This window comes from Miscanthus floridulus, chromosome 8 (assembly GCF_019320115.1).
Source record: "Miscanthus floridulus cultivar M001 chromosome 8, ASM1932011v1, whole genome shotgun sequence".
Lineage (NCBI taxonomy): Eukaryota > Viridiplantae > Streptophyta > Magnoliopsida > Poales > Poaceae > Miscanthus > Miscanthus floridulus.
Window position 1 is genome coordinate 68,088,822 of NC_089587.1, and position 17,322 is coordinate 68,106,143.

Here is a 17,322-nt window from a genome sequence, read left to right on the forward strand (position 1 = left end):
TCCAGCTGATTCCATCACAATCATGCCATGCTTTTTATTATATGAACCGTGATTGGTGAAGTTTATGAGTCATTTACTAAAAGGTGCCTCCTCTAGTTGAGGTTGCCAAGCAATCCCATTCGCAAGCAAAAACGACTACACGAGCTTATTTTCCTTTCGTCAATATCATAGCTGCCACCACAGGTGGCTGCAACAGGGACATGCTGCAGTTGCTGTGGCTTTGCACAGAAGTGTCAATATCAAAGAAGCCAGCAACTGGGAACTTGGCGAGATTATGTTACACGAGTTTGATAACAAATGCACGATCCTGATTCCTGGTTTCATCCTCAGTTCTGAATCTGCTGGGCTTTTTGTTGTTGTTGTTGTGAAGAGAAGTGCTAAATTGAGCCGGGAAAACAACAGCAGCTGAGTTATGCTTCATTTGGTATTTGTGGGAACCAACTTCTTTTCAAGAAGTAGGTGAAGTAAAAACTTGTAGACATTTGATCCATGAATTTTCCGTTTGTATTGCATTTTTTATGATCTATTCACATTCACTCGTGGGCACACCACAATGCAAGTGATAACTAAGAATATCTATTTTAGAGCCAAAACGAAACTATTTTTTGGACCTGTTATGATTCTGTATGCTAACTTGATTGTACGACTTAGCACAATATGAAACTGACCTTAATTTCACAACGTCTAGTGATGACCTGGTGACGAATTTAGTAAGATATATGCTTCATACATGTACAGGGTTTATTCCAAGATTCTTTGACTTCTTCGAGGGAGCGTGTAATGTATGTTTATAAGTACATCTTGGGATGTGATATTATGGTGTCAAGGGAAGGAACATATGACCCAAATAAAACCAAACACCATAGAATCTGTTTTTTTACTTGTTTGCAAACTTCAATCCATCTGGACTCTCTGGCTTTAATCATTTTGAATTGGACTTGATTCACTGTTGAAATTGAGGTGGCAGTGCATTTCAGCATAGTTCTTTTTTCTTTCCTGGATGAGGAAAACATCACATTTATCCTATCCAACAATGTTAATACTCCTAATCTCGTCTTAAGATGATAACTTGCTTATTTTGTTGGCAGGCGCATTACATGCTCGGGCTAGCTCTTGTCAACAGCCAAAGATTGTCAGAAGGAATAAAATCACTGGAGAAGGTGGGCTGACGATCTTATTTCTTTGGTCCTAGCATCGAACTTTTATGTATAAATAAAGGCCTCAAGCTGGTCTTTGCTCCTGCTACATCTTGTCACATACAATGTTAGCTGTCTCGGCACAGGATTGGTAAAAGAGCATAGAACACCACTTTTGACAAAATATTATCATCCAGATACACTGTTCTTGTATTTTTCCAACTGGTAAGGACAACAGTTCTGAGTTCTGACCTGAGTCTGAATTACGAATAGTTGAACTGACAATTAGACAGCACATGCAAAAAGCAGGGAAACTATAATTTCTAGTGCCACCACCTTTAGTGCAGTTCTCTCTTTGGACAAATTATGTTGTTTGAGTTAGAAATTTAGAATTCAATTTCTCTTCATTCCATTTTTAATGATGAACCAAACTTTTCAAAACTAGTCCTTGGAGCTTGGAAGGGGTGCACATCCTGCAAGCTACATGGTTGAAGAGATATGGCAAGAACTTTCCAAAGCAAAATACATCGAATGGGAGAGCTTATCAAGAGAGCGAACTTCTCAACTGCAAAAGCTAAAGTGCGTGACGAATTTATCTTTGCCGGACAGGGTTATACTGTAGTACCCTAATGTATTTGTTCCGTGTTTTCCAGAGTAGCATGTAAAGAAGCCATAAGGTGTTACAACAGCCTTGATAACCCAGCTGCAGGTGTACCAGTAGAACAGCTAAATGAGCTCGACGAAGTTTTCAAGAAGGCTGCAAAAGCTGATACTCCAGCAGAAGTACTACACTGCCTCACACAATATTTACTCTGGCCGTTTTGTCTGGTCTAGCCACTCAGCCTATCTTATTTGCAGGTTCCTGACCATCTGTTGCAAAATTACACTTGATATATTCAGAGACCCGGTGATCACCCCAAGTGGGGTTACTTATGAGAGGGCTGTACTTCTTGACCACCTTCAAACGGTAACCGACACAAGCACTGACAGTTTCTTGCAAAGCCCTTGTGTTTTACATATCAAATTTATGAACTTTGTAATAATTTATATAGGTGGGGAAGTTTGACCCCGTGACCCGTGAGCCACTTGAACCTCACCAGCTGGTTCCGAATCTTGCCATCAAGGAAGCTGTACATGCATTTTTGAGCGAGCATGGCTGGGCTTACAAGATTAGGTGATTGCTTTACATACGGGGTTGGAGGTAAGATTAGCGATGCAGGTTTTGGCTACTGTCAGATTTGACGGTGGGAATTTTTGTTTACTGTTGTGGGTGGATTTTAATCTGGGATGGCTGTGTACAGATTCACCTTCGCCAGTTGTTGGTCTGCCTGTACATATGAGATGCTTTGCTATTATGATATTAATTGTAAACAGTACACCAAAGGAAGTGAAGTTGAGTGTCTGAATTCCTGACTGCTGTTTTTTTTAGGCAATCAACAGAATTCTATAGGATTTATCAGATGTAGAACGGCTTGCCCACTAGTAAACCAAGAGGGAGGGGAAATGGTGATTCGAGCTGATTCCATCACAATCATGCCATGCTTTTTATTATATGAACCGTGATTGGTGAAGTTTATGAGTCATTTACTAAAAGGTGCCTCCTCTAGTTGAGGTTGCCAAGCAATCCCATTCGCAAGCAAAAACGACTACACGAGCTTATTTTCCTTTCGTCAATATCATAGCTGCCACCACAGGTGGCTGCAACAGGGACATGCTGCAGTTGCTGTGGCTTTGCACAGAAGTGTCAATATCAAAGAAGCCAGCAACTGGGAACTTGGCGAGATTATGTTACACGAGTTTGATAACAAATGCATGATCCTGATTCCTGGTTGCATCCTCAGTTCTGAATCTGCTGGGTTTTTTTTGTTGTTGTTGTTGTGAAGAGAAGTGCTAAATTGAGCCGGGAAAACAACAGCAGCTGGCTCGTAGGGGTGTGTCTTCCTGTCAACGCAGCAGCTGACTGCCTGTATACGTAAAGCCATCGCCATCGTGGCATGGCATCATGCAAAGCCTCGCGTCTCATTCGTGGATGGCCGTGTTCAGCGAGGGAGTGCCAAAACGGCAAGGTGTATGCGTTGACTACCACTGCATGTTGCAAGTGAATAGTACTGCAGTGCAGGCTGGTAGGGTGACATGACCATGGACCGATGCAAGCTCTCAGCCAGTCAGCAGCCGCTGAAATCCTCCAACTCCAGATAAGAAATCTGACAAGTTGAGGCCACATCTCTACTTTGTTCACTTCTGAAGCTACAGCTCAGCTCAGTTGCTCCTTCCCTGATCGTCACCTCACCCTCACCTCCTATGGAGTAGTACGCACTAACCAAAACCACGCCCCTATAAACCACCACCATGGCAAAATGTCACTGCGGGCGTACGTGCAAGAACTGGAGCGGCTTTGCTGCTGCACCATGGGGAGCATGGACTACGACAATGACAAGAAGCCCAGGGAGCAGCAGATCAGGAAGTCGAGGACCATGCTCCTGCTCCTGGTCCTCACCAACGCGGCCTCCATCCTCATCTTCTCCGGGGCCGGCGCGGCGCTCCACGCGCACGTCGGGCGGCACTACCCGGCCGTAGTCCACGCCTGGGGCTCGGCGAAGCTGCTCCGCGAGCTCAACGTGACCGGGCTGGCGCTCGCCGCCAACCACGCGGAGGTGGTCGACCTGTCGGAGCGCCTCACCGCGGCCAACAAGGTCATGGAGACCATCCTCGGCGGCAAGGCCGCCAAGCGCGACATGGAGGCGGCCCGGGAGGAGCAGCGGGAGGCGGCGGCGGGCGGGCTGTGGCAGCGGGACCGGGACCAGGACCTCGGCGGCGAGCTGAAGCTGGCGGTCGGCCCGCACAGGCTCCCGCACCGGCGGCTGATGATCGGAGGCGCCGGCGGGGGCGGGGGTGGCGACGCGGTGATGTTCCCGGCGCTGGGGCAGGCGTGCCACCGGTACCGGGACGAGCTGGAGCGGTACATGAACTACACGGTGGGAGGGGAGTGCCCCTCCGACGAGGTGTCCACGCAGCGTCTGATGCTTAAAGGGTGCGAACCGCTGCCGCGGCGGCGGTGCCGGCCGCCCACCCCGGCAGGGTACGTGGAGCCCACGCCGCTGCCGGCGAGCCTGTGGGCGATCCCGCCGGACACCAGCATCGTGTGGGACGCGTACACGTGCAAGAGCTACGGCTGCCTCGTGAACCGCGGCAAGGCCAAGGGCAGCTACGACTGCAAGGACTGCTTCGACCTCCGCGGCCGGGAGAAAGGCCGCTGGGTGCGCCGCCCCGGCGAGAAGGCGGACGACGAGCGGAACTCGCTCGACTACACCATCGACGGCGTGCTGGGGTTGCTTCCCAAGGGCAGCGTGCGCATCGGGCTTGACATCGGCGGCGGGTCCGGGACGTTCGCGGCGCGGATGCGGGAGCGCGGCGTCACGGTGGTGACCACGTCCATGAACTTCGACGGGCCGTTCAACAGCTTCATCGCGTCGCGCGGGCTGGTGCCCATGCACCTCAGCGTGGCCAGCCGGCTGCCCTTCTTCGACGGCACGCTGGACGTGGTGCACTCCATGCACGTGCTCAGCAGCTGGATCCCCGACGCCATGCTCGAGTCGGCGCTCTTCGACGTCTACCGGGTGCTGCGCCCCGGCGGCGTGCTCTGGCTGGACCACTTCTTCTGCCTCGGCACGCAGCTGGACGCCACGTACCTGCCCATGTTCGACCGGATCGGGTTCAAGAAGCTGCGGTGGCACGCCGGCAGGAAGCTCGACAGGGGCATCCACATGGACGAGTGGTACATCTCCGCACTGCTCCAGAAGCCCAGGAGGTGAAGAACCTGCACTGGACGTATCCGAGAACCACACAACTCGCAACTTTCTGTGTTACCGTGCTTCTCATTGAGTTACTTGATTAGTGTGTGTATTTATGTATGCATTCAGTTCAACCCAAAAGGTTAAACCGGCGAGAAAGTCGGTCAATTCTATTTAGCGAGGTACATTGGGACCCAAGTGCAGCCAGACAAAGCCTTAAGTAAAATTCTTGCTAGCTTGCCTTGATACAGATGTGTCGATATTTAGAGGAACGATTACATTAGCTTCTCTCTCATGCAATGCAACTATAGCTATCTTATCTCTAAACAACCAATTACAATTGCTCGATTTGCATAACCAAACATTAATATCTCTAGGCCGACTGACAAGCAAGTCTCTAAGCTGACTACCCATCTTCTTCAGCTTCTTGCGTGCGAATCTGCTCTAAGTCGACTAACAAGCAGATCAGTAGTAGTGTTTACAGTTTAGGCACCCACAACAGACCACCTCTGACCTGATAGCTACATGCATATCTAGGATTCCACATATATTAGGAAACAAGAGTAGTGATCTCCTACTAACTAGTAATTGTTGATCCAGGTAGATTCAAGCCTTTTCTTCTTCATTCTTTTCGTTTGATACTTGATCTCGATCAATCTATCCATGACAGAATGATCGCTATGCCCCACTCGTTGACCTGATCAATCAATCATGCAACTATCAGTGACCACTGACCAAAATCCCCCGAAATTTCTCTGTTTTCATACAGTTCTTGACCTTCAAGATTGAACATTTAAAGCTGGCCTAGTATTGCTTACCCTTCAGAGCAAGAAGGATCCAAGAAACCTATCACTTCCTTCAGAGCATAAAGGGCAATCTTCTTAATCTGATGACACCATTTGCCTCCTGGTTAGTCATCAAATCAAATAGTAAAGCATCATATGCAGAAACCAGTTGATTCATAATATGCCATGCCAACCTCCAGTTTATCCATTTTTGCCGGATGATAAGATGGAAGCCATCTAAACTCTCCAGTCAGTTTAATACACTCGCCAACATTTTCAGGGGAAACAGAGCCCATTGCAACCTGCATGCAAGACTGCACAATGGAAATGGTTTGAACTTGTAAAAAAAAAAGGGCGTACCCAGTGCGGGAGCTCTGTGCGGGGTCTGGGGAAGTGTGTCAGTGGCAAGCCTTACCCTCGCCTGTGCAATGCGAGGAGACCGCGACTCGAACCCGCGACCTTCCGGTCACAGACGGTAAGACTCTACTGCTTGCACCAGGCCCGCCCTTCATATGGTTTCAACTTGTATTAAAAATAAACATTATAGCAGTCTACGCTGTGTCAGTATGTCACACCTTCAAATTCCTGACTTGGTGAGGACATCCAGCAGGAACAAAAAACAGCTTCACCAAGCTTCTGCTCGAACGTCCAAGGTTCAGAACCTGAAAGGAGCATGCCACCACATAGGGGAAAATGCATAATAGCACCAGACAGACACTGCATTTGTGAGGTCTGAATACGTCACACAAACAAGTTCACTAACCATATTCTTCCTTGAGCTTTCTCTTATGCTCGTCAGTTAAGTAGAAAGCCTGATCATGAACTGGGTGAAACACCTGCTTCATTAACATAATGGTTGGTCACAATAGGAAAAATATCAGAAATACATTTCTAAAAAAGTGCACAGGGAAACATACCTGCTTCACAGGATTACAGTAGATATGCCGAAACTCTAGGCATGTTTCCTAAGATAATCTTGTAATTTATCAGAATCCTCTCTTCGGAAAATATCCCATAAAGCACCACCAGTTCTCTTATGCATCAGAGGATTACACAAGGTATTTGATGTTTCATCAAAAGCTATATTACTGGATTCAGTAGAAGATTGTGATAGGTTATGTTCAGTGCCTGCTTCTAAAACACCGTAAAGTTCCCGAAGATCTTGTTCTTTCATTTTCTTTCTGGTCTTCTCGATCTCACAAAGCTCATGTTCCTCGTAGGACACTTCTTCTGTGTGTGTCAAAATATTTACCTGGTAAAACAGACAAGTCTCACAATTACTGCCATGACAAACTAATGAAACCCAATCAACTGCTAAATAAGAAATATAGAACTATCAATTGTTAGTGTATACACATACAGCTTGAGGATCAGATCAGAGAAAGCAATATAAAGCGTGTTCGAGAAACAAAAGCAATGAGACATGAAGAAAGCAAGATGCAGGTTATCTAGTAATAAAGACATACCTTTGCATAAGTTCTAATCTACTTTGAAGGTACAAGACATCCGCAAATGCTATAAACTGAAAAAAAAGGAATACCATTAACAACACAACACATACCACATCAGACATGTCACAGTGAAGCTTGGTCACAGAGTCACCTCTGCCTAACTCTTGGGGAAATCCATAAGCTATGCAAATGTTTGGCCCAAGATCTGGCTTCAGGACACCATGAGGAAGCTTGACAGCAAGATTTAGCAGACCATATCGAGGATCAGTGTACTGAGGAAACGGCAACGCACTGATAAACTCGGCACTGTGGCGAGGCAATCTCTGATCAAACAAATTAGATGGTGGCCAATCCTTTAGCTTAAGCATCTCAGGCCAGTGTGTCGTGGAGTGTGTTCTGCCTTGCTTATATCTCAAACAAAACTGGTGTAGACTTATGTCCACCTGCAATAATAAATTGTGATTCAAAGTGGTTAATACTTTACTATTCGCTGTGAACAATAGATCACATAGTTTATCTGCAGCATACAAATAACACCATCCTTTGAATACTAAAATTGCAGTTAAATTCACTGATCAATCAACGAGCTCCTTTACTACTTGTAAGGCATGTCCTTTTTTTTTTTGAACCAGGAAAACAGCAGGGGAAGCCCCCACTGTTAGATTTTATTAAAACACAAAAAACAAAGACTGAGCCAAACAAACAGGAAAACACTTCAGCTAAGCCCTAGCAATGCTAGAACAAGAAGAAAAACAAAGAACCACTAAACACAAGAATCAACCCAGGAGAGAAAAAAAGATCGCTTGTTTTCAGAAATCCTATATGCTTGAAGTCGAGCTTCATCTTTGAGAGATCTTCTCCAGGAGAGAAAAACATGTCCTATTTCTTGACATGGTAAACAAAACTTCTACAGAACTATACCATCACCATGAAAATCGACGTGGGAAAAAAAGATGCACAACAGATCATAAGCATCGACAATGCAGGGACATGAACATGTCCATATCCCACCCCATATAATGACAATAAATAGGAAAAGTAACAGCACACTCCAAGGAAAATTTCAAACAGAAGGGCGTACCCAATGCAGAGAGCTCCCGCTCTGTGCGGGGTCTGGGAAAGGGTGTTAGTAGCAAGCCTTACCCTCGCCTGTGCAATGCGAGGAGACCGCGACTCGAATAAGAAAGAATCCACTAAACTGCACTCAGACATGCAGGGAAATAGAACTCCAAACCTGACACCAATCAAGGCAATCCAATACCCTGACAGCAAAGTGACCATCTTTTATGTTGCTGCTCTTCTTTACATCTCGCATTGCCTGCCACATAACTAACGGCTCCCAACTGAGACCAGAGGTTAACTGGAGAACATCAGAAACAATAACTGGTTCACCCTTTTCCCAATGCATCTGAAAGTGCACCAAGTCATCCTCCTTGATACCAGTGGCAACTGGACAGTAGAGGTGGTTACCACTCAGTCCTTTCCTATTTGCAGCCTCTCTCACAACATGTTTTCTTACCTTTCCTCAATGATCATAGCAAGGGCACTGATCATTTCTTTTGGCTACTGCTTTTACAAATATTTCACTCCTAACAATTCTGTTTGCTCGTTCTTCTAACTCGGAAAGCATGTTCTGTGGGAACAAGCGTTTGAGGTCCAAAACTGAGCGTCCGCAACCTCCTAGCTCCTCTGGTGGGCAAGGTATGCTACCATCACTATTTACTTTCCACAGTAGCCGAGTGTTATTTGGGTCCTCACTATCAGCTATGTCATTGCAAGGCTTGGTGGTTTGGGACCTAGTGTGCCTCTTTGAGGAACCCATTATGTTACAATCCTTTGATAAAACATAATTCATGTTGGCCCACAGGATCACCGGCTCAGGTGAGTGAACTACTCACCAGTCTTGTCGAGCACCCGCTAATGTTGCCAAGCACCCACTAGTCGTGCCGACCACGAACAGGCGTTGTCCGTCCCCACACACTATGGCTGGAGCTAGAGGAAGAAGAGAGAACAGAGCATGCACGCACAATACAAAACACCAGCGTTGACCGAAGCCCTGTCTGTGAGATGGCAAATCTGAACTCTCTTTATTGAGTTGCCATGGTAGTCTATTTATACAACTCTATCTATCTAGTCCTAGTATAACGCACATGCTGTAACAGTAACTAGATAACATATAGGGCTGACTCTGCGCCAACCTCTGCATGTGGCTACAGTGCTGTAGGTGAGCCGTGCGGCGCCTGCACCTGCAGCGCTACAGTATCACAGCAGGGGGCCTTTCGGCGCCGCCTTCCCTTACTATGTTCACACAAGGAAAGCAGTAGTTTATTTTAACAATTCTTCCCCTAAACCTACTGCTATCCCTTGTACCCCCCATGTCGATCATCTCCTTCAGCTCCGTGAGTCGAAGACGTCCGAGCGGCTTGGTGAGGACGTCCGCGAGTTGCCGACCAGTTTTGATGAACTCGATGACGATCTGCCCTCCATCGACACAGTCCCTGAGGAAGTGGAACTTCACGTCGATGTGTTTACTTCGGTCGTGCAGAACCAGATTCTGGGCGATGGCGATGGCGGCTGGTTGTCCACCATCAGTGCTGGTGGGTGAGCTTCCACGCCGGTCAGCTCGCCCAGTAGCCGGCATAGCCACACAACTTGCCATGCCGCTGTGGCCGCCGCTACGTACTTTGCCTTGTACGTAGATAGCACCACCACCTTTTGTTTCAGCGACAGCCATGAGATTGGGGTCGATCCGAGAAAGACAAGCACATCAGAGGTGCTCCGTCATCCGTCGATGTGCCCCGCCATGTCTGCATCGCTGAACACAGTGAGCTGCAGCCTACTCCCACCAGTCTTTGGGAAGATGATTCCATGATCCACCGTCCCCTTGACGTAGCGCAGTAGCCGCTTCACCGTAGCCCAGTGATCCTCTCTGGGATCCTCCATGAAGCGACTGACGTAGCCCACGACGAACGCAATGTCCAGCCTCGTGTGGACTAGGTAGCGTAGACCGTCGATAATGCTCCGGTAGAGTGTTGCATCCACCTTCGCCGCGGTGCTAGCCTTCGTCAGCTTCCGTCGCTCCTCCATCGGAGTCACGCATGGCTTGCACTCAGCCATGCCGCTCCTCTCCAATAGCTTGGAGGCATACACGCTCTGACCGAGCGTGAGTTCCTCCTTCCCTTGTCTCACCTCGATGCCGAGGTAGTAGGAGAGTGCGCCGAGATCGCTCATTCAAAAACAAGCCGTCATCTCGCACTTGAAGCCGTTGATGTTCTCCGTGAGCGCCGGTGACGATTAAGTCATCCACATACATGCCGACGACAAGCTCCTCCTTCCCCCATCACCGCGTGTAGAGCGCGTGCTCGGTTGTACACCACTGAAACCCAAGCTCGCCCAGCGTGGCGTCAAGCTTGGCGTTCCATGCTCGTGGGGCCTGTCGTAGCCCGTAGAGCACCTTGCGCAGTCGGAGCACCCTGTGCTCCTCTCCCTTGACGGCGAAATCTAGAGGTTGCCTGATGAAGACCGTCTCCGCCAGTTCGCCGTTGAGGAAGGCCGATTTAACATCCAAGTGATGAACGCGCCAGTCCTTTGCTGCTGCTAAAGCAAGTAGCAAACAGACCGACTCCATGCGCGCTACTGGTGCAAAGACCTCCTCGAAGTCTAAGCCCTCGCGCTGAACATAGCCTCGGGCGATGAGGCACGCCTTGTGCTTTACAATGGTGCCAAGCTTGTCCCGCTTGACCTTGTATACCCACTTTAGGCTGATCGGACGACATCCTGGAGGTGGATCGACGAGCTGCCAAGTCTCGTTTTCCTCGATCGCCTTCATCTCCTCCAGCATCGCCCGTCACCAGTTTCCATCGCGCTCGGCTAGCGCGAATATGGGTGGTTCCTCTGTACTGACGAGTAGTAGCTCTGCGTCATTGAGCAGCCTGCCCGCCAGATCTAAGGGACTTATGCCACCGATGATGTTGTCCAGCCTGCGGAACCACACCTTCTCACCTTCATTGTAGGCGTCCACGAACTCAGTGATGTCACTTGGAGGTGAGGCGAACTCGAACGGTGTCGATGGAGTTCCCTGTTCCGTCGGAGTGCTCGGCACAGCACCTTGAGTGCTCGGCACTACTTTTGGACAGCTCATCATAACTCCTGCAGTGTTCGGCCACACTGTAGGAGTGTCCAGCATTAGTCTTGGAGTGGTCGGCACCACTGTAATACGTCTTGGCTCCGCCACGGGAGTGCTCGGCACCCGTTCTAGAGTGGTCGCCACCATTGCAGAACCTCCCGGCACCACTCCTAGCGTGCTCGATATCCCTCCAGGAGTGCTCGGTACTCCTCCCGGAGTGTTCGGCATCCCTCCCGAAGTGCTCAGCACTGCCCCAGAAGTGCTTGGCTCTACCGCTAGAGTGCTCGACATTCCTCCCAAAGTGCTCGGCACCTCTTCCCCAGCGTCTCCACCACCGTGGATGACCAAGTGCTCGACGACGAAAGTGCTGGTGAAGCCGCCAGCTTCCCCCGTGCTCGGACTGCTCTAGTCCCAAGCCGCCTCCTCGTCAAACACGACATCACGTGAGGCAAGCACCTTGTCTCCACGTGTGTCGTAGAGCCGGTATGCCTTGGTACCCTCCGCGTAGCCTAGGAACACCATCGGTGTGCTTCTGTCCTCCAGCTTGGTGAGGTTCGGCTTCGTCTTTCTGACGTGGCCAATGCAGCCGAATGTCCAGAGGAAGGACACGCTCGGCTTGCGCCCATACCAAGCTTCGAACGGCGTCTTGCCCGCCAGGGCTTTGGTAGGAGCGCGGTTGAGGATGAACACCGCCATGGTCACCGCTTCCCCCTAGAACCTTGCTGGCATGCCTTTGGCCTTCATCATGGATCGGGCCATGCCGACCACCGTTTGGTTCCATCACTCCACCATGCCATTCTGTTGTGGCGAGTACGGCGCGGTGTGGTGTCGCTCCACACCCTGATTCGCGTAGTATGCAGTGAACTCCACCAAAGTGAATTCGCCGCCGCGATCAGTCCTCAACACTCGGAGCTTGTTGCCGCTCTTGGCCTCCGCGATCTTGAACTTATTGGTCGCTGCCGCCGCTTCATCCTTGCTCGTCAGGAGTTGCAGCCACATGTAGCGACTGCAATCATCCATGAGTAGGAGGAAGTACCACCGACCACCGTTTGTAGCTGGCATGATCGGCCCACAGAGGTCGCGCGTGGACGAGCTCGAGAGTGTCCTTTGCGCGATACTTGGCCGCCTTTGGGAATGGTAGCCTCCTCTGCTTCCCGGCCAGGCAGCTGTCACATAGCTCGCCTCCGTGCTTGATGTGGGGTAGCCCTCGGACCATCTTCTCCGGCCGATCAAGCGCGTCGAAGCTGAGATGTCCGAACCGGGCATGCCACATCCACGGTTTCTCGGAGTGCCTTGCCGCCAGGCACACCGGCCGCTCTACCTTCAGGTCGAGCAGGTACAACCAGTTCAAGGACCTCTTCACCTTGGCAAGAAGTCGCTGCTCCCGGTCCCTGATCCTAAGGACTCCGTCGTTGATCAGTACCTCGATACTACGCTCATCCAGCTGACCAATGCTGATGATGATGGAACGCAGCTGCGGGATGTAATATACATCCATTAGCGCGCGGTGCTCCCCGTTCTAGCATCTGAAGATAATGGTGCCGCGCCCTTGGATAGCCACCCTTAAACCGTCACCAAACTTCACCGTACCAGTAACATCATCGTCGAGCTTGGAGAAGGATGCCTTGGAGCCTGTCATGTGGTTGCTGGCACCAGAGTCTAGATACCACCGCTGCTCCTGGTCGGCGCCCACATGTCCGAGGTGAACTTGGGCGTATGGTTTGTCGAGGTTGACAGTCTTCAGGGCCTTCCACCGTCGTCGCCTCTTCCTTCTCCTCGGCCTCGACGTCGTGCAGTGCACAGAACATCGTCATCAGGATAGTGGCCTCATCCTCATCATCGCCTTGGCCAGATGAGCCTCAGTCTTCTTCTCCTGCTTACGATTTGAGCACTCCCATGCCCAATGGCCCATCTTCCCGCAGCGCCGGCAGGCGTTGGGGTCGACTTGCTTCTTCTTCTCTGAAGAAGCCCTGCCACGTTGCTTGCCATCGCCACCGCGGCTGGAGGAGGCTGCCTTCCTGGAGTTCCTTCGAGCAGCCCACTCCTCTTCCGTCAGCAGGAGTTTCCCGTTGTCCTTCGTTGCTGTCGCCTGCTCCAGGCGTTCGTCCACCGCCCGCAGATGGCATGTCACATCCTTAATGGTGAGGGTGGACAAGTCTAGCATCGTCTCTATGGAGAGAGCGATCTGGATATACTTTGCCGACACGGAGTGGAGGTACTTGGAGATCGCCTCCTCTTTATTGATGGTGACGTCGTGGCTCTTCAGCTTACTAATGAGCGTCTGCAGGCGGAGGGAGAAGTCATCCACCATATCACCATCTTTGAACTTGAGGTTGGCATACTCCTGCTTCAGAAGCTGGGCTGTTGCCTTCTTTGCGCGGTCGGAACCGACGCGCATCGTCGTAATAGCCTCCCACGCCTCCTTAGCCAAGCTCTTCGCCCCCAACGGCTCTCTTTACTCCGCCGGTACAGCGCAAGGATAGCCTCCAGCACTGACATGTCATCTTCCTCATTGTCGGTGCCCTTGTCAACAGCATTCCAGACCCGTCGGGTTCTGAGCTTGACCTTTATGGTCACCGACCACTCTCCATAGTTGGTGCGAGTCAGCGTCGGCCAACTAGTGCCGCTGACCTCCCGCACCGTGCGAACAACGACCTCCGGTCGTGGCTGGGCAGCCACAGCAGTGCCACTGCTGTCGCCCAACTCTGAACCGCTCGTCATCGCCAGCGGTTAGTCTAGCGACGGTACTTGTACGGCTCTGATACCACTTGTTGGCCCACAGGATCACCGGCTAAGGTGAGTGAATCACTCACCAGTCTTGTCGAGCACCCGCTAGTGTTGCCGAGCACTCACTAGTCGTGCCGACCACGAACAGACGTTGTCCGTCCCCGCACACTATGGCTGGAGCTAGAGGAAGAAGTGAGAACAGAGCATGCACGTACAATACAAGACACTAGCGTTGGCCAAAGCCATGTCTGTGAGATGACAAATCTGAACTCTCTTTACTGAGTTGCTGTGGTAATCTATTTATACAACTCTATCCATCTAGTCCTAGTACAGCGCACATGCTGTAACAGTAACTAGATAATATACATGGCTGACTCTGCGCCAACCTCTGCATGTGGCTACAGTGCTGCAGGTGAGCCGTGCGGCGCTTGCACCTGCAGCGGCTACAGTATCACAGCAGTGGGCTTTTCGACGCCGCCTTCCTTTGCTGTGTTCAAAGAAAGCAGTAGTTTCTTACAATTGATGCCTCTAACTTCATTCTGCAGTATCCGCACACTCTCTACCTCTTCTCCGGAATCTCACCTTTGCGGATCTCAGAGCAGCATGCAAGGCACAAATCGTAAGGACAGCACTTGCAGCTTCTATGAAAATCAACTATAGAAGTTCTACACTTATTGCTGCAGAATAAGAATAACTAGCAGGGAACCCTGCGCTTTGCGCGGGTAATAGTGGGGAAAAAAGATTTGTATTGCGTCAAAAAAAAAAAGATAAAAAACGGGGTGGTACTGTTCCTTAATGGGTAAGTACTGTTCATAGCAACCCGTTACTGTTCCAAAAACGGTTACTGTTTACAAAAACCCGTTACTGTTCATCAGGTGCCGGTAACAGTGTTTTATGAGAGGAGACGGAGTTTTGGATTGCACGCTTATTATACTATTGTATAGATAAGACATCAGATGCTTGCGGCAATAACATTTAAGGAAACGAGGAAGTAGAAGGACCGAACCAGTAGACACGGTCGTCTAGATTGCATTTAGCTTGTTCTAACCTCACTTCATTTACCAAAACACCTGCAGATAAAAACAAATTAGCATGTAAAGCAACTCAGTTACCAGAATGTGTCATGCAACAACAGAACATGGTACCTTTTACTTTAGCCTCTAATTCCTTCTCTTCCATCTGCTCCTGTAGCAGTTTTCTCAACAAGGGAAGCAACAAGTGCAGAACATGACGAGCATAATGGATTCGATTTACTTCAGAAATGTTCATCTTTGGAGGCTGCAGCATGTGAAATGGATAGTAATTAGGGAAGTCTAGACAGGCAATTTAGGGGGAAAAAAGGAAAGGAAAAAAATGTAAGGCGAAACAGGATATTATCTTCTTAATATTAATGATACACAGCTTTCTTGAGTGTTCAATTAAAAAAAAAGGCAAAACAGGAGACAGGATGCCACGTGTAAACCTCTTTAGCTCCTTGCTTTCGTAGGCATGCCATGCAATTACAGTTCTTGCGACAGTATGGGCATTTTGCAGCAAATTCTTCTTCTGACAAATTGGGATACCTACTTAGTATTACCGCAAACAGATTAGGGTTGTACAAGACAAGATTAAATAACATAGAACACATTTATAGCCAATGAAATGAAAATATTGGAAGGAGATTACGTAGCAGTTCTCCTGTGCCATTGGAGAGAAAAAAAATTATGTAGCAGTTAAATTGAGCACACAAAAAATCAGTGGATGCATCTAGAGAATAAAAAAGACCTGAACCGGTGGGGGAAAGACCGCCCCCATCACCCCGTGGCTTTGCACTAAGAAGAAACCTCAACGAAGCCAGCCGCGAAAACCCCCAAACCCTGGCCTCACCCTATAGGGCTGAACCGTAACTCTTTGATGTGTGGGGGATTGATTTCATGGGGCCGTTCCCCAAGTCCAGGAATTGTGAGTACATCTTGGTGGCAGTGGACTATGTGTCCAAATGGGTAGAAGCAATACCATGTCGAACTGTCGATTCAAAACATGCCAAGAGAATGTTCCATGAAGTCATATTTTCTCGTTTTGGTACACCCCGGATGGTCATAAGCGATGGAGGATCCCACTTCATAGATAAAGTCTTCCAGAAGTACCTTGCGGAGCATGGAGTTTGTCACAACATCGCAACACCATACCATCCTCAAACAAGCGGACAGGCAGAAACATCTAACAAACAAATCAAGAATATTATGCAAAAGACTGTTGATGAAATTGGGAAGGGATGGAAGGACAAACTCCCTAATGCACTTTGGGCTTATCGAACTACATACAAGACACCCATCGGCATGTCACCCTATCAACTTGTATTCGAAAAAACATGCCATTTGCCTGTTGAATTGGAATTCAGGGCTCATTGGGCAATCAAGAAATGGAACATGGATCTCCACCTAGCTGGCAAGAATCGACAAATGCAACTATCTAAGCTTGAAGAATGGAGAGAAAAGGCCTATCTACACCATTGAGTGATTCGAGAGTATCATTTGAGGAGTATAAAGTGAACTATGCTTTTCTTGTAAAAATTTTAAAAACTCCAAGTTACTGAGATGAGAATTTGGGAAGATGACTTCGCTTTGAGAGCTGTTCCACTTTTCAACCGCTCAAGGAGATATGTTAGCCACTCCACATATCCCGCTGGTACAAGGAATATTTTGGAATAATCCATATGCTAGTCCCATATCTTGAATGGCTATGTTTATGTTTACTTTATTCTAACCTTTACTCATGGATGAGCAAAGAACTAGTGTGGGAGAGCTTGTTGATGGTCACTAACACCAATTATAAACTATCAACATAACCTGCATTTATATTTAATTTTATCACCAAACATAGGTATAAGGGTTTAAACTAATGAATTCCACGAGCTTTGGTGATTTCATGACTGCAGGAGGATTTATCCAGAAAACAGCTCCAAGAACCACTATCATACACTCTAAACAAGCAAACCGAAGACAACGAGTGATTCAACCCGTGAAACCTGTGAAAGACGACTCAAGACGGAGCCCAAGCCTCACCACTAGAAGGAGGAGCCCACCTGGCACCATAGTGGGCCGGCCGGCCCACTAGGGAGGTCGCCTGGCCCATGGGGGTGGCCCATCACCTCATGCCACCTCGTACTCCTTCCTATGATCTACACCGTTGATTTTAAGGCAATTTTAGGTCGGTTTATCCAATGGTGGTTGGGAGAGTTGATGCGGATCGATGACATGGTGATTCCTTGCCCCTTACTCGACCTAGAGTCCTTGCCCTCTACTCCACCTCGATTCCTTGTCTGCT

The 17,322-nt window shown here is 49.0% G+C and overlaps 1 protein-coding gene and 2 pseudogenes across 1 annotated transcript; 2 read left to right on the top strand and 1 right to left on the bottom strand.

The window, feature by feature from the left end:
• The first annotated feature begins 1,031 nt into the window (after positions 1–1,031).
• LOC136472436 (E3 ubiquitin-protein ligase CHIP-like) lies at positions 1,032–2,616 on the top strand (annotated as a pseudogene).
• A 928-nt stretch (positions 2,617–3,544) lies between these two features.
• LOC136472438 (probable methyltransferase At1g29790) lies at positions 3,545–4,948 on the top strand. Its single transcript, XM_066470146.1, has one exon. The coding sequence runs from the start codon at positions 3,545–3,547 to the stop codon at positions 4,946–4,948; it is 1,404 nt and encodes a 467-aa protein (XP_066326243.1).
• Positions 4,949–5,309: 361 nt separating this feature from the next.
• On the bottom strand, positions 5,310–15,793 carry LOC136472437 (lysine-specific demethylase JMJ26-like; annotated as a pseudogene).
• Positions 15,794–17,322: the final 1,529 nt, after the last annotated feature.

What these genes read in the sequence shown, in the direction of transcription:
- LOC136472438 (XM_066470146.1), top strand. Translation starts at nt 3,545, where the DNA reads ATGGGGAGCATGGACTACGACAATGACAAGAAGCCCAGGGAGCAGCAG.